The sequence below is a fragment of the Candoia aspera genome, chromosome 1 (assembly GCF_035149785.1).
Source record: "Candoia aspera isolate rCanAsp1 chromosome 1, rCanAsp1.hap2, whole genome shotgun sequence".
Taxonomy (NCBI): domain Eukaryota; kingdom Metazoa; phylum Chordata; class Lepidosauria; order Squamata; family Boidae; genus Candoia; species Candoia aspera.
Genome location: NC_086153.1, coordinates 133997669 through 134022764, shown reverse-complemented (window position 1 = coordinate 134022764; position 25096 = coordinate 133997669). Strand labels below are relative to the sequence as shown.

General features: G+C 35.8%; 1 protein-coding gene across 1 annotated transcript in view; it reads right to left on the bottom strand.

The window, feature by feature from the left end:
- Positions 1–5692: 5692 nt before the first annotated feature.
- Positions 5693–25096, bottom strand: part of TDRP (testis development related protein) — a 53902-nt gene continuing 34498 nt past the window's right edge. Inside the window, exons 4-5 of the mRNA XM_063313945.1 lie at positions 10814–10917; positions 5693–10242 (exon numbers count right to left, since the gene is read on the bottom strand). Coding sequence (XP_063170015.1) covers positions 9897–10242; positions 10814–10917 — 450 coding nt within the window. The 3' untranslated portion in view covers positions 5693–9896. The remainder of the gene's footprint in view (positions 10243–10813; positions 10918–25096) is intronic.

Here is a 25096-nt window from a genome sequence, read left to right as displayed (position 1 = left end):
AATTCAGTGGAGAAACAGCAATTTAGAAAAGTATGATCTTTATCCTTATCCCTTTGCTCTTTCAGTTCGATTATCCCCTAGCAAACGTCTTTTAAAGCATTGGGAGGCTTATTATATGTAACTGCATGTAATATTTAGCTTATAATATCTTTTTATACAATTTTGCACAAAATTCAAATTTCCTCAGGAAAGAAGTTTCAGAAATAGAAATAAGCCTATAATTGATGTATGATCCAATTTTAACAAACTTTCCCAAAAGACAGTGAAAAGAATCTAACCAAATGTACCTGTGAGAGCAAGTGAAATGATGGGTAGAATATCATCTCCTTTTTTTACTTTTTCACTGCGCTTTCTCAGGGTGGAGGTGAGGACACGGTGAAGGAGGTTTAAAGGGGTACAAAGGAAAGAGGAAAAGAAGTTGCATGATGTAAGCAGAAATCCACCTGCACCATGCTGATTTCCATCTGATGATCTTTGGCTGGCATATCGGCTACTACCAATTCGTATTCCAGTGACAAAACACAAACTCTAGTCTTCATCCTGCCTTAAATTTGCACACTAAGTCACCACATGACTCTGCAATGAACTTAACGGTTAAGAAAACCTGAGTCTGTTTTTCATCAAAACCCTTCAAAGCGCTCTCATTGCAAAACGCTGGATTCCTGGAGCTTAGATGGTGGTGGTGATGCCAGCTCTTTTGTTTCTTCTGCTTCTTTTTGTAAGCGCATGGCACACCAAACAGTAAATTGTGCCAATAAAGACAAATGCATTTTATGTGATAGGGCTATTGTCTGGCTGGTCCTAGGAGCTCTGGCTATTACGGAGTTCTCCCCATTTCCTCCCATAGCTAGGGACTTTCACTGAGCAATTCAATCCATTTTGTTCAGACTTGTGGCTTAAGTTGTACAATCCAGAGCAGTGTTTCTCAGCCTTGGCAACTTTAAGGTATGTAGACTTCAGTTCCTAGAATTCCCCATGCCGGCTGCCAAGGTTGAGAAACACAGATCTAGAGAAATTTGAAAGAAGGGGATAGGCAACCTTTCTCCGATCCTGTTCCTTATTCCCAGTTATAAATGTTTGCCAGGCTTAGGAGATGGGTTGCTTCTGTAAGTTTTTTAAATTTGTTTTGTTTTAATGGTCTCGTTTGGTAGTTTATTTGTATTTATTTGTATTTTGTTATTTTAACTGTGTGAGCCACCCAGAGTCATGTTTGTGAGATGGGCAGCTATATAAAATAAGCTATATAATATAATCTGATGGGAGGAGATGGGCAGGGACAAAATGGATGTATGGATGTGTGTGTGTGTGTGTGTGTGTGTGTGTGGTTTCTAAAACTCCAGGAGCTTATTTGGTAAAAACTGTATCAGGAGTTGTGTAGCCACCTCCACCCACATCCTGGAAGAAGACTCTTTGTCAAGAAAACTACCCAGACTCATGATCTTTCCCATTTTAGGGTAGACTTGGCTTGTCTGACTGTTGGCATCTCATTCAAGTTTATTCCTGCTTGAAATTAATTCACTGCAATACAGCTACTTGATTAATACAATTTAAAATCAAGATTAAAACAAGCACATCACATCATTATCCCTTAGGAAAGCAGGAGGAGCTGGTTTTTGTTTTTGTTTTAAAATCAGCTCTGAGAGCTGCAGTAAATGTTAGACGCATCCAGCCAAATAGGTTTGGCCTGTGGTATGGATAACCTGTTTTGCTGTTCATGGATTGGAGTTTGAGGTGAAAGGAACTAAGCCTAGCAGAGGGCTGTTTGGTTGAGGAGCTGGGGTTACTGAAGCAGACTACTTTCATGTTCAAAAATCTGTGTAAGCATCTGATTGGCCACACTAAGAAAAAAAGAATGCTGAGCTCTATTAATCTTTTGTCTGACTTAGTAGGACAATGTCATCTGTTACCTTTTTAAGACCCAAGGGCACTCTCATAAAAAAATGTGCACAATTGAAAGGAAATGATTATATACCACCTAATACTGACCCTGGCCAGAATCCAAGGCACAGCTGGAGATAGAAGGAATTCAAATTTACAATAAGCAGCCTTGGTTGATAATGCCAGAGAGCTCAACCAGTTTTTGCAATTTTTTGGAATGACATTTTATCGTGTGAAAAGTGTGTTTATATTTAAGCAAAGTTAATTATGTTAGTACAAAATAAGGTAATAAAATATGCTGTATGTTTTTATGGGCCTTCTTCAGTCTGAAGGAAATCAACCCATAGATCTTCTTAGACAATAGTTTACTTCCTAATGGGAAGTGAAGCCTGATTTCTTTTCCTTTGGTTTGTTGCTACCATATGCTTCACTGCCAATTTATTGTTGTGAGTCTGTTATTTTTTAAACAGAATTCACTTCAGGGAAAAGGTGGGGAAAGAAAAGAAAAACAAGGTTTTTCAGCAATGGTGGGGGGAATAAAGATATTGAAGAACATACATACATACATTTATTGTCTATCCCACCTTTATTATTTTGATTGCCTTTGTTTAAATATGTTTTATAATTATTCATTGAAAACAGAAAACAAAGAAGTATTGTTTACTGACATTATTTCACTATTAGCTTATTTACATGGCCACTGTTTTCTTATGTGAATTCTCCCTGGATATTTCAACATGAAATATGCAATTTGCCTCTATTTGTTTACATTTTGCTGCAGTCAGTGAGAGGCAGTTTTTTAAAAAGTACTCTCATAATTGTGTGAACTGGTTGCAACCATTTTTCAGAAAATATTAATTTTCTGAAAATTTTTAAAAAGCATTAAAACCACAGCACACACATACTCCAATAGTATGAAACTATTCTGACGTTTTCCAATAAATTATTTTATGAAGTTCAGGAAGAACACATTGGATTGGATCCAGGTTTTGTCTATAGAGTATACCAATTGAAATAAAAACTCAGGTTAATCATAGCTCATATCCTGTTAATTTCAAAGGGTCTGCTCTAAACATGCAGTTACCTTTCAGATTTTTGCTTAAGTTGACATCTAAAAACAAAATTTCATTGCCATCACCCAAGTAAACAGCTGTGAAGAACGGGGGTTGTACAAGCCTCTCCTTACCCACATGGTATCTTTGTTCCGGAATAAGCTCTTGCTCTATAAACTACACACACACACACACACACACACACAAGGCAGCTGTATATAGTTTATTAAACCAAGATCTAGTTTAATCATAGACTTGGCACTGCCTACTTGTACCTAATAGCACAATAGATAGTACCTAATTGATGTGATAGTCCCTAGCTGATCTTGTGCAGTATCAGAAAAAACTAAGCAGCATCAGTCATGCTTAGTGTTTGGACGGGAGATCATCAAAGTAAGAAATTCTAAAAGTACCCTGAAATAAATCAATGACGAATCACTTTCACACTTTTGCTAAGTAAACAAGATGAACGTGACTCAAAGGCAACTATATTTGAGGCTTCACACAATAGGGGTCAGGTGTGTGAATATCTCAACTCTAAACCAGTTGTAGTTAATATTCATTTATAATTAAGTTTTTGCAATGAAATTTTCTGTCATGGTTCTGTAGTTGACTGCACATGATTCACAGTATGCTGAGTATATTTATTGGACTTACTTCAGACAATGAGAGATTTTGGATGCTTTCAGATGAGGCTTCTCTGCAATTGTTTATTGTATTATACAGGTCAAGATAACATGATTTTCTATGTGTAAGTCTTCTGAGTTTTCTCACTGCTTATCTTTTATATTTACAGGAAAATACATGTGAGGAAAAGATAGAATAGCTGCATGATGCTGTTTATCATTAACACTAGGAGCCCACTGTTTGGAAGCACCGCGATCGCTTGTGAACTAGGGCTACTGATTTTTGCTTGCACTGCCATAATTCATTTAGAATCCTGAATTACAACTGCAATGGTCAAAATGTTGCTTTGCCACTTTATATTGTCCCCCATGCCTCTCAAGATCAATTAGTGAACAGGCAAATACTACAGCATTAAGAATCTGTGTGTCACTAATTCCTTTGCTGCAAACAACAGGAGCCAATAAAATGGGTAAGAACTGTTAAGATGATTATGTAATTAATATTGGAAAAGACCTTTGCTAAAAGAGAGTTGTGGGGCAAATACTATAGAAAGCTTTTGCCTAGTGTGACATTGCTGGAATAATATACTACTGTAGCAGCCTGCCTGCTGCCATAAATCGGCTAGAAAGGTCATTCTCAGTGACCTCACCCAAGCTCCGGAACAACATGTCCTAGGAGTGGCAGAATAATTGAATATTATGCAGCTGATTGCTTTAAAAATGTATTTAATGTTAGGAAATAGTTTAAATCTCTTATGTTAGATTTAAATGCATCTTCCCTCAGTTGCCTTCTTTCCTGAAATTCCCAAAACACATGGGATTTAATAGAAAAAAGACAATACAAGTTTCCCTTATTCCCTGTACAGTAAGGATACAGGTATTTCAGTAAAGAAGCAGAGAAGAAAATTTAAATCTCCTCTCCATGTGGATAGGGGTTCAAAGAAAAAGAAAAGAGGATCAGCTGCTGGCTAGGCAATGACTGTAGCCTATAGTTCAACTCTCAGATGGCCAAAATTTAGTTACCTTCTGCTATCTACTAAAGATTTACTTATTTCAGTAGGCTCTTGTGCTGCAAGGCAGATACTTTTAATTGATGTTTACCTGTTTTGCTTGCCTCTAACGTATCTCATTGATATTATTGTCCTGTAATACTGTACTATTTTGCATATCCTTGAAATTTGCATAGAAATATCAGAGACTTTGGCCCTCTGGCCAAGACTGAAAGTAATTAACAATTTACTAAAGATGCCACTTTGTAAATTATTATTAGGGTTTAGGTATATCCTTGATATCTTAATCTATACCAGACGACCTATTGATTAGAATCATGTGAGGCTCTTCTCTGGATAGCCACATAAACCGCTGAGCTGTCGATCGGAAGGTTGGCGGTTCGAAACCGCGCGGCGGGGTGAGCTCCCGTTGCTCATCCCAGCTCCTGCTCACCTAGCAGTTCGAAAACATGCAAATGTGAGATCAATAGGTACCGCTTCGGCGGGAAGGTAACGGCGTTCCGAGTCGTCATGCTGGCCACATGACCCGGAAGTGTTTATGACAACGCCGGCTCCAAGGCTTAGAAACGGAGATGAGCACCGCACCCTAGAGTCGGATTCGACTGGACTTTACGTCAAGGGAAACCTTTACCTTTATCTAAGGTGTGGGATCCTTTAAGGCAACTAGAAATCTTTGTCCAATACACTATTTCAATGTTCTTTTAGAATCAGGAAAAAAAGCTTTATTTTTGCAGAAGTTTGACTCTTGTAAGTAGAGAATACTGTGCTTTTGATTTTTTTTAAATGTTATTCTAAATTATTTTGGTTGGCTATTTAGTGCTTGTTATGCATTGCATTTTTTTACTTCCTTAAAGGTGTGGGATACAAAAATAAAAAAATATGTAGATTTCTACTGATTTTTGGAAGACTTTAAGCTCACTAAGAGCCTAGGCCCAGGATGCTGACTCTCCTAATGAAATCAAAGCAAATCAAATTAATCAATGACATTTACAGAAGTGTGGCAAGCATAAGGATGCAGTTCCTTTAGAAGTACAGTCAATAATAGCTACACCCTGCTTCTACAGATAAGTCTTTGGAACATATGATCAATGGAATTAAATGAAGATTTTTGCTAGTCTGGTTTTAATTAAGTTTTTATTCATCTGTGAAAATACTATTTTTAAGTGAAACTAATAAAATACAGAAAAGGAAACACGAGCATTAAGTGACTAATTAAAGTCACATAAAGCATTTCACCTTCATTGACTTCAAGCCAAGAATTATGCATAGATGCAGTGAAAAGGCAACATAAACAACATATGAATCATTACATTTGTGCAATCTTAAAACTGTGTATTTTTAAAACTAATATACTTAAAATCAAATAGTTAGAAAAAAGGCATGTATTGTTTAAAGGAAGGCTGACCCATATCAAAGTAGTGATACATGAAAAATGCAAATAATAAGTTGTCAAGCAAACAAACACTGACCAGGAAAACTATATTTTAAAAATCTACAAAAGCACATCAATAAATTATATTAAAATTTAATCATTGCCTTTAAGAATTAAGTAGTTCTGCTTTAGGAAAACATGGACATAAACCAGCCAAAGTGAAGGACACTTATATCCCATGAATTTTGATGAGAACATTAAACAGATGGAAATCAATGATACAACAGCGTGCAAATTCTGATAGACTCTATTCATTTTTATAAAAAAAACTTCCATAGCTTTAATAAACTAGGCAATACCTTATATATCTCAAATTCTTATTTTAGGCCTGACCTTCGGACTTTTTATCTACTTCCAGAGCACAAAGGATCCAGCATTAAGACCAAATAGAAGGCAGACCATATTGCACATTCCTGCTCACAAAAGGATCCAGCATAGCAACTGACAGCACTTTAGAATTCCTATGGAGAGCCATCACTCAACACATAATCTGCAGTGTAGGCAGACAGGAATGAGTTGTGGTCCATGGGTTTTGTGAAGGCTGTATCAAAGGATTGCCAGTCATGTGACTGTGACCAATGAACAGAAACAGCTTTTGCAACAGTAGGGCAAAACCATCCATATCAGTTCTGCTTTTCAGGTAGATCAGCTTCATCATCACAACTCATTATTTATAACACAACAGCTTAAGCCAACACATAGGATCGAGGTGTTGGAATTTGTTTTACAATTAGGATTTAGCTTTGTAATTCTATCCATCATTATAGAACAAACGTGTGAATGTTACACCTACATGAAATTAAGCTGGGTATCACAGAAATGACATCAAGGTGAAATACAGGCACTTAACAGGTATAATACGCAAGGCAGAACCTCTATTTGTCACAGTATATAAAAGCTTCCATAAATGGTAAGACTACATATTTGACTCTCTTGAGTTTCACTCCTGGATTTGTTTCTATGTCAGATCTCAATGCCAACATACTTTTGCTTCTTTTGTATGGAGATCTTCCATAAACTGTAAGCTACAGAGATCTTTGCATAAAGAAAATGGCTATATTCTGGAGTTACTTCCAACTAATTTTAAGAAATTAGGGCACAAACTAGACAGTCAGGTAGTAAATTGCTTTCAATGGAATATACATATTTTTAATGCTTTCTCTGAACTTAAAATTCGTCTTAATATACCAATTTACTCTCATTGGTCTGAATACTGTTTTAATTTGCCCAAACAAATCTGTTTTTAAATTACTGGTTCAGTTATAATGCTACTATAAAATCCCATTCCTCCAAAGGAAAATGCTGTAGTTTGCCATAGCAACTGTGTTTAGGCTATAATTTTACAATTTAGTTTTTGAAAAGAAAAAAAAAATGTTGTCAATTTCCTTCAACATAGGGCAGATGCCATTAGTTTGAAATACATCTGTCAGAAGAAACAAATGAAAAATCAAAAAGGGTATCTTAATAGCCCAATTCCAAGGTTCAGGCTAGTTGTGGCAGCCTAATTCCCCAATTCTGCAACCTGCATGTGAGTCACCTGATCACAAGATACTGCTTGGCATAGGGGCATCTCAAAGTGCAATGCAGCAGCAAGGAAAAATTATGTATGCTCAAAGATATAAGATAGCACTGACATGGTGGAGGAAGGCTATAAAATCTTGGTGTATTATTGAGAGGTATCTGTTATATCTCAGGACTGTAGCCATCATTTTTGTCTGTACAGTATATTTTAATTTTTAATATAATTTGATGCATTAACTTGTGGGGAGAAACTATACCTTGGAAATGTTCTGCATAGTTATAAAATAGTCCTTAAAAACAACCTGCTGATTATTGAAAAGTAATTCTGAACATAGATTTGTAGTATCTATATTGCTAAACAGGTCATTATATAAGCAGTGACATATATGCTCAGTATCAGTATCAACTAAGGACTGATAATTAAGAGGCAAGAAATATGCTACCATCCTAGATTAGATACTCATTTTGTAGAACCTCAAATCAAAAAATCAAAGCTTTTTAAGGAAGAGCAAGAAAACAGTGAAATTCTCTAACCAAACATCTCTACAGCAAGCTATTATAATTCAAGGCACTTTTAATATTTTCTTCATTTTTCAAATCATTAGTAGAAATAGTTGAGCAATGGCTCTTTGGTAGCTTCTTATTTAGTTATAACTGTCTTCTCCAATTCAAAATTATTGTATTCCCTTCACAAGGACATATTTTATGTAAAATAATTTTTAGCAAGTTTAATCTCTAGACTTTGAGGGAACTTCCTACATGGAGTGTTCAGAAGAATGGAAAAGATGCTTATGATGAAGAATGCAAAAAAACATTTATCTGATGTATTTCCTTGTTGATTTGAAGGAACTTGTTCAAATAAAGTAATTTCATCACTTTCTTCTCTCATGGTGGCACATATGCCTACTAAATTACAGTGTCTTCTATCATGCTAAGCTCATACACGGGACAATTTTAAATAAATGTATATATAAAAATATCCTGTAGGGGAGAGAACCCCTACATTAGTGTTAGAGTACATTTCCTCTCTTCTTTTTGCACTAAGAAGGATTGTTCTTTTTCAGTAATAAAATGAGCAGCAATCAGTATCTAAATTGTATAACAGCAAATTAAAATAAGCGTTTATACACAGCCAGGACAGAATGTTTGTCACCATGAAAATGCAAAGGAAGAGCATAACCAATCAAATCCTACACAGCAGCAAAAATAGAGGCTTGTGTAGTTTAAGAAACATGAGGACAAAGATTAAAAAGCAATTTCTAAAAGGATTAAGTATAAACCGAGTGATAACATTTCTTATAGGCTGGATTTTCTGAAAGGCTTGATTTCTTAGTTTTCTAAATCATACAACAGCCAAAAAAATACCTAATAATATGTAATGATGGTAATATATACAATGACTCAGCTGAGGAGTAGCAGCAACCTGAAAAGCATCCATATTACTCAAGTTTGCTCAGATGATGAGTTCTTGCTTCTATTTCTGCAATGAAGTGGAGCCAAACTACATGCAGCTACTTTAGTACTAAAGTATATAATTTGTGCTTAAGCTGGCAACTGAGTTGTGTTTATGGTATATGGTTTGGGATGACTGCACTTCTGCTTTAGCTGAGTAATAGTTCAATACCACAATATACAGTAGCATCTGTGACATGTTTGCAACAGAATAAAAACATTGGTGTTCTTGCACTTCATGTTTGATTCAGTATTTTAGAAAAATGCAGAATTCTGACATGTCAGCCTGAGAATCAAATGTTCATGCTAAGAACAAGAAAGCAATGTAAAGCTGGAACAATGAGGTATCGGCTACAAACCAGCATTTTCACAAAACGGGGAAAGCATTCAAAAAATAAAATGTTATCTCATGTTCAAGAAATCCAAATCTTACATTAACGCAGTCAATATTCAACCAGTGTGTATACAATCATTAAAGTTTTTAAACAGCAACTCAAGATGACAGACAACATGAATGTGAAAATTACAGGCACAAAGTTGATGTTAACTTTGTTCAGTGAGGAAATAGAAGGGCTAAGAAACCAATGAGTCAACTATTAGAGAATTTGAATAATGCAGTTCTGTAAAAATATGCAGTGTTCTGATTTTGGTTTAAGTGTAGACATAAATCATCTAACCTAAAACAATTTTTAGAACATTCCACATCCTTTGAGATACATGCAAAACAAAACATTGCTTTACTTCTTCCTGTGGAATGGGTTGATCCAACCGTTCTGGGGTTTGTGGAACAAGTTCGTGATATTCTAGATCTTATGATTTTAGAAATGCATGCACCCATCCCAGATTCAGATTGGCTATTCTTGCAGAAAAACATGGAATACTCTGAAGCTGAAATGTTCTATTTTGCCATAACTAATCCTTCATATCATTCTAGTTCTTCCCAGTTATCAGTAAGGTTACCTTTACTTTGTCGCCTAATGCTAACCAACCTTCCAGCTGATTTAATACTCCACCTTGAACTATTTCCTGAGCTTTCCAGGTTTGTGTACTTTGTAGAGCCTTTGGTTTCATCTTCCCAGCCTGACCAAGATGAATAGTCACTTAAAGTACTTTCTGTATCTTTGAGATGGTCACTGGCAGGAATCTGGGGGGGCTCCCATCCTTCAATCTCATCTGGCTTCCTGGAATGGATGTTCTGTTTTATCACCAAGCTGTCCCAAAATCCAGCTTTCTTTTCTGATTTCAAATCCTCTTTAGGTTTTATATTTGTTCTAGAGAATAATAAATAGTTTTATTGGAAAGCATATTAAAAAGGAAGGTATTTAAATGTCTGGGACAGACAAAACGAACATGGTTTTGCCACTGGATGAAAGATGATGATATGATGGTTTTCCCAATATCTTCCTCTTATTGCTTAAGTTCCACTCACTGAAGATATTTAACTCATTTAAGCATTTATTCTTACTTTTCTAGCTTTTAAAAAATGGCTAAAGGCAGAAAGAGTTAATGTAAGATTAACCAGAACGGTAAAAATTAAAAGTAAGTTCTTTACAAAACCACAGATTTCTATTTGTTGGCAGCTCTAGCTGTATTATTGGAAATAATGCCAGTTTTCCCCCAAATTATCTACAATTGCGGCTCCTATTCAATATAAATCTTTAAGTAGAATGTTTTGATATGAAAAACAGTGGAAAATTTAACTGTATATTGTCTATGTTTCTGGAATCTTAGTTACTTCTTCCTGATTTATTACTTTGATTCTAGTTTTAATAATTTGATTAACTTTACAAAAAGATAGTTTGTTACATTTTAATATCATTTTGCACTCCATGATATACATACCCTTTAGATTTTGGAGATCTACATCCTGTTAATAATTGTTGTTCATCATCCTTATTAAATATGGATGTTACTTCTTTCCAACCCCGAAAACCTGCACCTTGAACCTATTAATGAATAATATAAAATTTTTAAAAAATAATTCTATAAAATATGGCAACATTGTAGAAAAGGGTTAATAATTGAACTATCTTTTCTTTTATAACTTTAATATAAATTGAAAGTTCTATTGTATCCTGGATGCAGCTTGTTTTAAAACAATTGTAACTCAATATAAGGCATTACCAGTCAATGAAGCCTTAAATTTCCTAAAAGATTTCTCTGTATTAATTTTTTCTGGCTTTACATTTTAAAGAATCTAAAATAAATACTGGATTCATATTCAGCCCAACACTTGTTATCTGAAGTGGAGATAGGCAGTCTGCTGCTTGCAAATATATTAAACAATGCTCACTGACCTCCAAAGTTCTTTTTACAAATTAAAATATTTTTTAAAAACTTTAAAGTGCTGGAATCTCATGAGATCTGATTACATTTTTACCACTTTAATTTTTTTTTAAAGTTACTTTATTAGGGTTCCTAATCTGCTTTAATATGGCTCAGAAAGCAAAAGCAATGCTTTAGCTATTAACCTAAATATTGTTTGGTAACTTTGCAAGCTTTTTATTCTATATTACTCAAGAATTAGTTATGGATGTTAATTTCTTGCTTTAGAGAAGAATGCCTGCTTTGATCTATAAATAAAATGGACATTTAAATATCATAAATAACTATCTCAGAGTGATTTTAAACCTGGTGTTGCTCTTACAATAATTTGTTTACCTGCATTAACAAATTGAAACATTATTAAAAAAAACTATTATACACACACACACACACACACGTACACAGAAACATACAAACACGGTTAGCAAAGCCTCTTCAACTGCCTTTGGGCTGAGGTCACTTAAAGAAAATTGCACCCGAAGTCATACTCACCACTCATTGCCTTCCATTCAGGGTTTGAGAAGAATGTGAACTAGTTAACTTTCCAAAGCAGTAGGACTACACAAGGCATCTTTCTCATGATACCTTCCCCTCCACCCCAATTGTGCATCTGAAATTTGCATAATTATTTTACTGTGCTCAATAACAGGTCAGAAAAGGTTTTTGTTGTTGTTATTTGTCATTGTAGATAAACACTTTTAACACATTCTAAAACAATATTTGCCTTTTCCTTCTATTTGTTTGTGGGCTTTCCTTTTTCCCAAATATAAATAGCAGTTAAACCATTTAGATAACCAAAGAAACACGAGATGGATTGAATTTGTTATCTAACATCATATGGGTAGAATTTTACAGATATATAATTTTTGGAAAAATGATTTTATATTGTCCCTGAGAATTGTTTTATGCTGTTGTATACTGATGGGAGTCATCTGGAATTCAGCAGTATAAAAATATAATATAAAGAAATAAATAACCCTTGTCCTTGTCTGGAATATGAAATCAGTCCATCATACCACAAGTCAGAACCATGCCATTTTACATCAAAGAGTCTAACTGTGCCTCATTGTGCCTTCCTGGAATATAGCAGAGAATCCGTTTTTATTGCTGTAATCAATTTTAAAATTCTGCAGATTATAATGGGTTTTGTACAAACTTTGTATTTTGCCCAAGATTACTAGGTTTATGTTGAAGCACTGTGACTTTATAAAGAGAACTTAAAGGTTGGTAGCTTTCTACACCAAATCCAAATGGTACATAATCTGGCTAGGAAGAAATGTTTTACTGAATGTGACAAGAGGGATCTGTAGCAAAACATTACAGTATGGCATTTTTTAAAAAAGAATTCCGGCCATTCCATTCTATTCCATTCTCCCTTCCTCTTCCTGTTTCCCTGGAGTCAACTAGGAAAAAATCAGTGCTGTATGGCCACTAAAACACACTGAGCCCTCACTATAGTTTTCTTCCTAAATATTTATTTTAAAGCTTGAAGTTTTATTTATCTTGTAAATAAGTACCATTTTAACTGCTTAAGGAGCCAACCCTCATAGCCTGATTCAGAGGGAAGGACTGGGACTTGAAATAAAATGCTGCAGTGGGGTATGCTGCCATTTCTTTTTCAGGCAGATAGCCACACACAATATATTCCTTTTCAATTCCCTTCCAGTTTTCTCTCTCCATCACCCTCCTTGTCTTGCTGACATTTAGCAATCATTTGCCACTGAATAGTCAGTCTGTATTTGGAGATTATATTTCTTACAGCTTTCAAAACACTTCTTACATTTCTACAAATCTTAGGATTCCTCAAGCCTTCTTTTGACATTTGGACAATTTTAGCTACATAAGGCATTCAGGCTTCAATATAAAAACAGAGGGAATGATTATTGCCTCTAGTGGAAACTCAGAAGAAGGGTCTTCTGGGACACCCTTCATTTCATTTTATTTTAGTTATTTATATTTATTTTATTATTAAATTTATATACCGCCCATCTCACTATAAAAGTTATTCTGGGCGGCTTACAAATAAAAATTATAAAACCATTATAAAAACAGAAAAAGTACAGAAAATAGAAAATAAAGGAGAGAAATTAAAAGGCAGAGAGAGCGTCTTAAGCCACCAGCCACCCCCAGGGCTGCCTATCACACTTGGATCCCCAAGCTAGTTGGGAAAGCCAGGTCTTGACGCTCTTCCTGAAGGCCAGAAGAGGAGGGGCCAATCTCACCTCCAGGTTGATTTCGATCTCAACAATTTTGAGTTGTTTCTGTACCTTTTCCTCCATTATTTATTTATTTATTTATTGCAAGCATCCAGTAAATGTTATAAGCTTAATACCTTTCTTCTTTTAAAAACAAAATTATCTTCCTATGTTTTTTCAGATCGGATCTAATTTATAGAAAATATAACTGAATTATCAGCCTCCATAGCAGGAAAGAGCAAAATTCTGCTGACCTTTAAAAAGTTCCTGGACCTTTAATTAAATGTATCTCATTTGCAGACTTTACTCATTTTACTTTTCTCTGATGAGCATGAATTGGAAATTAATGATCAATACTGTGAATCAATTGTCACAGTATCAGTTTCTGTTCCCATAGGGAAATATTTTATCTCACTATATTTTATAAAATGACAGAATATAAACATTCATTATAACCATAGAAAAGTGCATCAGTAAAGTCTTCCTTCTCTTTCAGAAACAGAAACTACCACTGGAACAACAAGAATTCAAGAAACAAAAATCAAGAAACACTCAAAGGGCACATAAAAGAATATTTATTACCAATCACCTATGTAAACTAATCAAGAAGCAGTAACAGCCTGAATAGGAGGAAATATTTAATATTGCTGAGTTCTCTTGCTGAACTGAACCATCTTCTGAGTGAGCATTAGAAAAACAGTGTGGCCATGGAAAAATAATACTGCATATATTAAATATTTGTGTGCCACTGTTTTAGCTCTGCTTCTGATTAGCAAATACATGTAGGAAAGTAATGTCTCAGCAGAGCTAAATCAGTCTTGTCTGGAAGCAACTTTTGTTTTAGGAAATGTACAAGAATTCTATCACAGGAAGTACCATATATCAAAGGAAAGTTTTAAATCAGGCCTCTTCCTGGAATGTTAGATAGTTTCCCTGTAGATTGTTATGCATTTTGGGGGAGAATAATAAATTTTATGACTTCAATGAAATTCCTGTTGTTTAAACAATCAGCCTTTCACAATATCCTTTAAGATATACCATATGAGACAAAATATAGCATAATTATATATCATAATATCTCTAGTCTGTCGTAAGTTAATGGTTTTATGAAGGAACTAGTAAAGATTTGCGCTCAGAAAAAAATCTGGCATGGAAATGTATAATTTTATACAATGTTTCTTTAAAAAAAAGCCTCAGCTTACTTTTTGAGAATATTTAAATATTTTAAATTACATAATAAATTATCTAACACTCTTCTTTATTACTATTGCAGATCCAAGCCAAAAAAGTGACTTTGTATTCACTCTTTTAATATACAGAAGGTATGAAACTGTGTTTATGATTGACCTTTCATAAATAATGAACTGATTATATATTGTAATTTAAACTGCATATAATTGAACTTCTATTTATCCAGACTTTACACTGAATAACTAAATTCACAATTATCAGAAAAAAAATTATGCCATCAAGTAATCAGAATTTAATTAGCACCATTGATTTTCAAAAATGAACTATACTTTAAATGAAAATAAAAGAGGATTTATTTATCATTCACTTATGAAATTTATAAACTGCCTCAGTTCAGAGACTCTTGGCAGAAAACAAGAGCAATGGTGATATAGTCACTGCCACAAACATGGTTTACTTCTATCAGCGCATAAAAGTCAGAGACCAGGAATCTTATTGTAACCCCAAATAATTAAAAATATTAACTCAAGAAGAAAAAAGGGAAAAAAGAGGTATAAGTAAAAAGCAAAGGTGTATTTGTGAGTGAAAGAAAGGCAATGGTCATTCAGTTTATTATACTAAAAAGATATTCAATAATCAAATAATTAATAATCAAATAATAAAGCCAGTAAGAACAGGATAGTAATAAAGTATATGCAGAGGAATTTCACATTGTGAAATTGAGAATGACTAAGGACATTAATTTTTTAACCAATAGGAGAGTTTAATTAATAAGAATGTTTCAGAATATTGATGCCACCCATGAAGCGAAGTTGAGTCACTGTGCTGATGAAAGTTCATAAACTGATATTAATTTATTTTTATCATTTTAACATTAGCTGAATATATCTACAGCATGAATTAATTTACTGAAGAACAGATAAACGTCTCAATCTATATATTGGAAACAGGAAAAAAAAAACTGCATTGTTTGATAAGGAAAATAGACTTTCAGTGGGAAGTGTTCAAAAGTGCTTCTTAGGATTAAAAAATCCTGCTCATTTTATGAATAATAATTTAAGAACAGCAAAGAGGACACAAACTTCACAGTGGAAAGGGAAAGCTGTATTAGCTGTATATTACTGCTAATGATAATAGATTTATTGTACAGTACATGATTTTTATTTCTTGGTTTAATTTTGTAAAGTTGACTAATGTATCTTTGAAAAAGATAATAAAAAACTTTAAAAGGTATGCTTTTCCTAAAATCTATTTATAACTATTAATCTCAACCTATATGACATCTTTAGCAGCTTACAGTTTTAAAATTATAAAATCTAATTTAAAAAAAGCTTTTTATCTCATTAAGTACAATAAAGTTAAATTATATTCTAAAAATGTACCAGAAAGGAAGGCAGGTTTCTTCTGAACCGTTTTCACAAAGCAAGTACACACGCATATTGTATTACAATATATAGCCATAGCCTACAAATGTCATCAGTATGTTCATCCATCAAGTAGATCACTGGCTCTATATCCAAAGATATATAGATGGATAATGAAATCAATGAATTCCTAATTCTTAACATAGCTGAATCCTACTGTGAAATGTTTTCGTCACATACTAAATCTCAAACCATTTACAGTATTATCATTAGTCATATACTTACCATTAATAAGAACTGTTTTCTTCTTCAAACCTAAATGGCATCAAATGGAGCATCTTAATGACATACTCCGGGTACAATTAGATTTCTCCCGAACTACAATTAGGCCAGTACATATTAGCTAGATTCGGTTTAATTTTAGTGGCAATAACATAAATGCAATAGCAACCTGAGATGCACAGGATTGTCCCTCTCAATTCATCTCTCTCTCTCTCTCTCTCTCTGTCTCTATCTACAGTATATCTTAAGTACCCTCCTGCAGAGCAAGGTACAGCACTGAATTGACTTTGACCAAACTTGAAAAAGCTAAACAAGATCAAACTTGATTAGTAATTGGATAGGAGGCCACCAGAATATCTCAAAGCAGTAGGCTAGAGGAGATGTCAAAAATCCTAGAAGATAGCAACAGCAAATCAGCTCATATTGTTCCTGAGAAAACTACATGGGCAGACAGTCATCAGCAGTTGAGAGTCTTTATTTATTTAATTCATTTTTATCACCGCCCATCTCCCCCCAAAGGAGAGACTCTGGGCAGTTTACAATAAACCTTTACTTTACCTTTATAGTAATAGTAGTAGGAGTAGCAATAAATAAATTAAATTAAATTTATATGTTGCCTGACTCCCAGTTACTCTGGGCAATTTATAAATTGTTTAAAACATTTTTAAAGTACACTTGACCATTCCTAGAACTATTAATGTATAACTGATAAACTAATACAAATCCTTCATAAAAGAGGGAAGTTTCTGTGCTGACAAGATTGTTCAATACTAACCACTGAAATTCAACTAACACCAAAGATAACAATGAAATAAGAGTACACTGAAATGGAATCAAAACAGTTCCAAAGTACTACAATCATGGTATCTCTGTTGATGAGTAACATTTCTCTGATGTTAGTCATCCAATACTGATACACAGATTTATCTTTTAAATAGAAATAAGGTGCCCTCCCATTCACCCAGGGCAGTAGTTCACACAGTTCTTCATTTCTAACATAACTATGAACTCAGAACAAGAAGCTTCCACATTTCAGCTTTCAGCCTTGTACCTTGTACCACCTTTATTCTTAGATTCACTGAATTAGTTTCTCTGCCTCAAAAGTGAACGAATATCTCTTACAAGCTTAAGGCTCCTTAAGAATTTAAGTATTTTTGATATGGTAGAAGCAAAACAAAAAATTTGCTAAAGAAATCTACTGAGAATAAACATAGTACCAATATATATGACAGTAATGTTTATTACAACAATGTGAAGTCTAGCCCATAATTCTGTACTGGTTATCTTTATTTCAGTCATCAACCAACAAAAGATAACATTAAGTTATACAATTTACAACCATCCATTATGACAATCTGGCCTCTACTGTATGCTGTGGAAAAAAATAACTAAGTTATTTAGTCAGTAAGATTACTCATACAAACTATTAAATCATAATTATGCTAAAATTTTAAGATTCTATTAAAATTCTACTAAAATTTAAAGATTATGAAAACCACAGTATAATACAGTACAGTATACATTCGTATGATTTATAATATATGTTAAAATAAATACATGAAACTATGAAATAGCTAAAAATAAAAATAATTAACATAAAATTGCTGTATCAGTAAATTCTACCAGTAAAATATGTTTAATATTAATATTGGAATTATAATAATGTATTATAAAATAATGTGATATATAGAAAGCAATAGTGATAAAACTAAAAGGCTAAGGAAGTAAAAATAAACCTGTAGAATATAAATTATTAATATGGACTTCATCAGTCTCATAGCTCTAATGGCTGTGACTTTGTGAATTATTTTAGTGTGGTCATGTACCATAACAGAGTAGCTAAACTACATCACTGACTATTACTGTCCATATCTGGGCAGAGTTTACACATGATGTAACAGAATTTTGCAACATTTAGGAATGTAAAATTGCCTTTGTCATATAGCAAGAAGTATAAGTTAAGGCTACCAGAGTGCCACAGAAATGCAGATAAGAGAGAGGTGATCAGCTGAAAACAAGCTTGGGCTGTGGTTTCTATGGCATTCATGCCAGATGGACAGTACCATGGTACAAAGTAATTTTTTTGGCATTTCCCTTTCAAAACTGGTGCAGGGAGCCCATTGAAATAAGCTAGAGGTAAAGCTCTTCTAAGTTAAAGGACTGAGATATGAAAATTGTTTATAAATGCATCCCAGGGATAAGCAGCAGGTTCTAATTGACATTCTGTGTCAACAATTCTATTTTTAAGGTTAATTTGGCTTGATCCGGCCCCATTGGCAAAACAGCATCGCAGGAGACACCATAATAATTCAATTTTTGTTGAGTTAGCTTTTTCCCAAGAAAAATTGAAAGTATCTGCCAGAGTTTGGCCAATCCAGATGGGTTATAGGTTTTCACTAATAAGTAAAAATGTTTATCCAAAGGCTAGATTCAACTTCCCACCAGTGCACCATATTTGGAAGACAATATTTCTCATAATAGAAATATTCTGAGAAATCTTGGAATAATCTTTGAAAATATTTCCCAGAATTTTTTTTGGACTCTCTCTAGAATAGCCATGTCATTTTATGGCCCTAGTGAACCTCATACAGCAGCTGTGTTTGGGATTTAGTTGCAGATAACTTAATTGCAGAAGGTATAAACTCTTCACCTCAACAAAATGATAAGCTTGGATATCTGAGGCTGATTTCTGTGCATTTTAAAATATATAATCCAGGTGAGCATTTCAGCTTTCAGAAGCTTGAAAAACTACCCATAAATATCTGAAGGTTTTCACCTACTCAAAGGTGTATCCACCTAACTGCTAAGGAATTTATGTATTAAGTGAAACTGCAGCCAATACACATTCCTGTCTAACTCCTCTTGTTACAAATATTACTTTAGTGACATGTCCTTGATTGCTATACTTGATTTTCAGTCTCACATCCTCATAAATTTTAAATATCAAAAACAGCGGACATATATCTACTGAAGTGTTTTTAAGTTTGTACCACAGTTTAGTTCTAGAAACTGCGACAAATGGAAATCTAAAATCAATGGAAACTGCACAAAGTGTGGGGGTATACTTTTCTACCAAGTGCTGTAGCATCGTAGCATGGTCTAATATAGATCAACCTGTCCTAAGCTCAACCTGTTTATCCATCAGGATATATTCAGATTCTCAAGCCGGTCTAGAAATTTAACTTGTAACTTATACATTTTGATAATTTGACTTAACAGACTAATTGGGTGGATGTTAGTGGGATTATCTCTTTTGCTTTTCTTGTAAATCGGAATTATAATAGCCAAGTCCCAGTCTTTAAGAATCTTCGAAAAGTAATCTATTCCTATAAAAAGAGAAGCCAACACTGGGAGCCTCCAGCCCAAACCACCAATTCATTACTTCATAAGTAATTAAATCCAAACTGGATTCTTTTCCTGATTTAAACTGCTTTATTATTTCTGAGCATGAAACCGGGGGCCATTGGAGTAAGGAGGCCACATCCAATTCCATGTCCATATAGGGGCCTTAGTTGGTGCATATAAAGCAGAACAATGATATTGTTATTTGAAGGAGACAGAACTACCAACTTCCAAAAACTAGTGCGGTTCTCTAGATGGGCTGCCACTATCAGACATTGCTAGGATTCCCCTATAGCTTTCTTTTGTCTCATGGGTTAACTGTTTATAATGCTGTTTGGTTTCTGTAAGTCAGAAGTTGAACAAAAAACAGGGTTTTCTTTATACAGTTTGAAATACTGATTGAATACTGATTCAGAGACCTCCTAACATCTTGGCATTCATGATCAAACCAGATATGGTGAATATTTGTGTGTCTTCTGGCAGTGGAGAATTGTGAGGTTGTTAACATTTGCTGAAACTACTTAATTATAGCTATTCAGCATGGCATCATCTGATGCACCATCCACTACTGTTGGCTCTGATATAATCAATTTGACAATCATAACTTCTTGCTGAGGAGATTAGTGGGACAGAAGTCATCCATTACAGTTGCACTATGACAAGGTGGTAACTGCAACCGATCAATGTCCTCAAATATAAAGTGCCCAGGAAGTTATTATTTTCAAGACAATTGCTATAGTAAACGTAAATAAGTAGGGGATTAAGCTCTGCAATATCCCAATATAATCTAACAATGAAGGGTTAGAATGGTCATCTCTAGTGGACCCATTAGGTAAAGGTAAAGGTTTCCCTTGACATGAAGTCCAGTCGTGTCCGACTCTAGGGGGTGGTGCTCATCTCCGTTTCAAAGCCGAAGAGCCGGCGTTTGTTCGTAGACACTTCAGTGGTCATGTGGCCGGCATGACTACACAGAACGCTGTTACCTGCCTGCCGAAGTGGTACCTATTAATCTACTCACATTGGCATGTTTTCGAACTGCTAGGTTGGCAGGAGCTGGGACTAGCAACAGGAGCTCACCCCGCCACGCGGATTCGAACCGCCGACCTTCCGATTGGCAAGCTCAGCAGCTCAGCGGTTTAACCCGCAGCGCCACCGCGTCCCTAGTGGACCCATTAAAAATTGCCAAATTCAGTTTTGTAAAAATCTGGATGAGACAGAGTTCTCTGTAATCTCGAATCACATATTTAGATTGGCAGCGTAAGAGTGTGAATGTTGTCAGATCTAGGGACTGGTGATGAATAGCAAAAAGCAATTTGCCATTTGACCCAATTCTTGTATTAAAATTGCCAACCAATATTAAGTGCACTATCAGTAACTTATCTATATATGTCCCTATTTTATTCTCAAACAGTTTGAGTTCCATCTTACAATAAGATGTTCTCCCATCATAAATCTCAAGGGCAAAAGTTTAATATTACAATTTGGTATTTACAACGCTGTTCTTTTAATAAATATATTTCTTATGGTTTGAGCATGCAGGTAGTCCTTGCTTACCAACTGCCTCCTTCAGCGACTGTACTTACGACAGTATAAAAAAAAAAAACCTTTACAACCAATCCTTGCATTTACAACTGTTGCAATGTCCTGGGGTCACATGACCACCATTTGCATGCTTCCCAGCCAGCTTGCAACAAGCAGGGTTAATGGAGAATGCAGAGGTAAAACCGCATGTTGGGGTCATGCTACGTTTCACTTAACGACTGCAGTGACTTGCTTTACAACTGAATGGGAAGTAACATAAGTCCATTGCGGTCACATGATTTTCCGCTTAGCAACCACAGTGCTTAGCAACAGAGTTGCCAGTCCCAGTTATGGTAGCTAAGGGAGGACTACCTGTATAACTAGATTAGACATATAACTGTGTTGGTTTTGTTGTTGTTTATTCATTCAGTCACTTCCAACTCTTCGTGACTTCATGGACCAGCCCACGCCAGAGCTTCCTGTCGGTCGTCAACACCCCCAGCTCCCCCAGGGACGAGTCCGTCACCTCTAGAATATCATCCATCCATCTTGCCCTTGGTCGGCCCCTCTTCCTTTTGCCTTCCACTCTCCCTAGCATCAGCATCTTCTCCAGGGTGTCCTGTCTTCTCATTATGTGGCCAAAGTATTTCAGTTTGGCCTTTAATATCATTCCCTCAAGTGAGCAGTCTGGCTTTATTTCCTGGAGGATGGACTGGTTTGATCTTCTTGCAGTCCAAGGCACTCTCAGAATTTTCCTCCAACACCACAGTTCAAAAGCATCTATCTTCCTTCCCTAAGCCTTCCTTATGGTCCAGCTCTCGCAGCCGTATGTTACTACGGGGAACACCATTGCTTTAACTATGTGGACCTTTGTTGTCAGTGTGATGTCTCTGCTCTTAGCTATTTTATCAAGATTTGTCATTGCTCTCCTTCCAAGAAATAAACATCTTCTGATTTCCTGGCTGCAATCAGCATCTGCAGTAATCTTTGTGCCTAGAAATACAAAGTCTATGTTTTCTCCCCCCTATTTGCCAGTTATCAATCAAGCTGGTTGCCATAATCTTGGTTTTTTTGAGGTTTAGCTGCAAGTCAGCTTTTGCACTTTCTTCTTTCACCTTCATCATAAGGCCATAATTCCTCTTCGCTTTCAGCCATCCAAGTGGTATCATCTGCATATCTGAGATTGTTAATGTTTCTTCCAGCGATTTGAACTCCAGCCTTGGATTCCTCAAGCCCAGCACATCACATGATGTGTTCTGCGTACAGATTGAATAGGTAGGGTGAGAGTATACAGCCCTGCCGTACTCCTTTCCCAATCTTAAACCAGTCCGTTGTTCTGTGGTCTGTTCTTACTGTTGCTACTTGGTCATTATACAGATTCCTCAGGAGGCATACAAGATGACTTGGTATCCCCGTACCACTAAGAACTTGCCACAATTTGTTATGGTCCACACAGTCAAAGGCTTTAGAATAGACAATAAAACAGAAATAGATGTTTTTCTGAAACTCCCTGGCTTTTTCCATTATCCAGTGGATATTGGCAATTTGGTCCCTAGTTTCTTTGCCTTTTCTAAACCCAGCTTGTACATCTGGCAATTCTCACTCCATGAATTGCTGAAGTCTACCTTGCAGGATCTTGAGCATTACCTTACTGGCATGGGAAATAACTGCCACTGGTCGATAGTTTGAACATTCTTTAGTGTTTCCCTTTTTTTGGTATGGGGATATAGGTTGATTTTTTCCAATCTGATGGCCATTCTTGTGTTTTCCAAATTTGCTGGCATATAGCATGTATTACCTTTACAGCATCATCTCGCAAGATTTTGAACAACTCAGCTGGGATACCATCGTCTCCTGCTGCCTTGTTATTAGCAATGCTTCTTAAGGCCCATTCAACCTCACTCTTCAGGATGTCTGGCTCTAACTCACTGACCACATTGTCAAAGCTATCTCCGATATTGTTATCCTTCCTATACAGGTCTTCCGTATATTTGTGCCACCTTTTCTTGATCTCTTCTTCTTCTGTTAGGTCCTTGCCATCTTTGTTTTTGATCATACCCATTTTGGCCTGGAATTTACCTCCAATGTTTCTAATTTTTTGGAAGAGGTCTCTTGTCCTTCCTATTCTATTGTCTTCTTCCACTTCCGTGCATTGTTTGTTTAAAAATTATTCCTTATCTCTTCTGGCTAACCTCTGGAATTTTGCATTTAATTGGGCATATCTCCCCCTATCACTGTTGCCTTTTGCTTTCCTTCTTTCTTGGGCTACTTCTAGTGTCTCAGCAGACAGCCATTTTGCCTTCTTGGTTTTCTCTTTCTTTGGGATGTATTTTGTTGCCACCTCTTGAACAATGTTGTGAACTTCTGTCCATAGTTCTTCCAGGAACCTATCAGCTAGATATGAGGTCACTAAGGAATATGCAGTGGAGGTGAAGAATATATAACTGACTAGTTGCTATTACGTCTTTGAAGTTTACCTACAATTTCTGAGTTAGCACCTTTCTTCTCAAGAAATTGCCTTTTCTATTCTTATTCAAATATGTGCCACTTGACAAGCTGAATAACCTTTTGTTTACAAAAGATAAGTATTATTTGACTGGAGAAATGCACTACTTCACTGAATTATAACCAGTTTTATATATACTGTAGCTACTGTATCTCATATATTCAGGCATACAATATAAAAGTTACACAATCTCTTAAAAGGTTGGTATCTCTTAAAAGGGTTGTGCAAAGCAACTGAAGGGGAAGTTTGCAAAGTGCATTTATGTAAAATAAGCATCCCTCTTCTTTTTAAAGAAAGTATTGCTTTAATATATAAAGGGAGAAGGAGAAAAAAAAGTCAAAGGACAATCAAATAGAAAAGAAAAAGGAAGTGTCATGAGTAAGGATGGCGAGCAGGGGGCTCCCTTCCAGACTGTTAAGCGCATGCGTAGCACTGAGGAATTGGTGAGCCATTCCAAGAGGCACAGATTGGGACCGCCTTAACCTGCGGGGTTTATATGGCTGGGTTTTCCCACGTTTGTTCAGTTTGTTAGGATTACTGTTGTGTATTATCAATAAAACATTAGAGACCAGTTCCCTGTCTCAGAGTGTTTCCTGGGAGTCAGGACATCAATCCTAACAAACTCCTACTCCCATCGAAAGAGGGAGGAACAAGAAATTAAGGAGAGATTTTTAGAAATGTCTGCAGAAAACCAAGAAATGCGGCTCGCCATCCAGCAATTGGCAGCAGCCCTACAACACCACCACCAACAAGTAGATCTCCAGATCAACACATTACAAGCTGCCATGCTACAGCAGTTACAACAACCAGCTCCGATTAACCCACAACCGGCACCAGCAGCAGCAGCAGCAGCAGCAGCTCCACCAGTAATGTTGAGATCCCAGGGCAGGCTACCAGAGAAATTTGGAGGAGAAGCAGGACAGCTGAGAATCTTTTTCACACAGTGTACTATGTTCTTCGATAGCAGACCCGCAGAGTTTCCCACAGACAGAACCAGAGTCACTTTCATCCTAGGCCTGCTAAAGGGACCAGCTGCCAAATGGGCTATTCCCATGGTGGAGAACAACGACCCGATTCTCAACGACTACCAGAACTTTTTGGCAGGGTTCCGAGCACACTTTGACGACCCGATCAGAGAAGCCACGGCCAGCCGGGAAATTCGGAAGCTCAAGCAAGGTAACAAGAGGGTGGGAATCTACATTGCGGATTTCAAGTTATTAGTAGGAGATCTGGACTGGAATGAGAGTGCATTAAAAGACCAATTCAAACAGGGGCTGGATGAAGAGATTAAGAATGAATTAGTGCGCCAGGGAACACCAGCTACGTTAGAAGCCCTATATCAGTTATCGGTGGTCATAGATGCCAGACTAGAGGAGCTTAGGCAGATGCAACCGGGGAG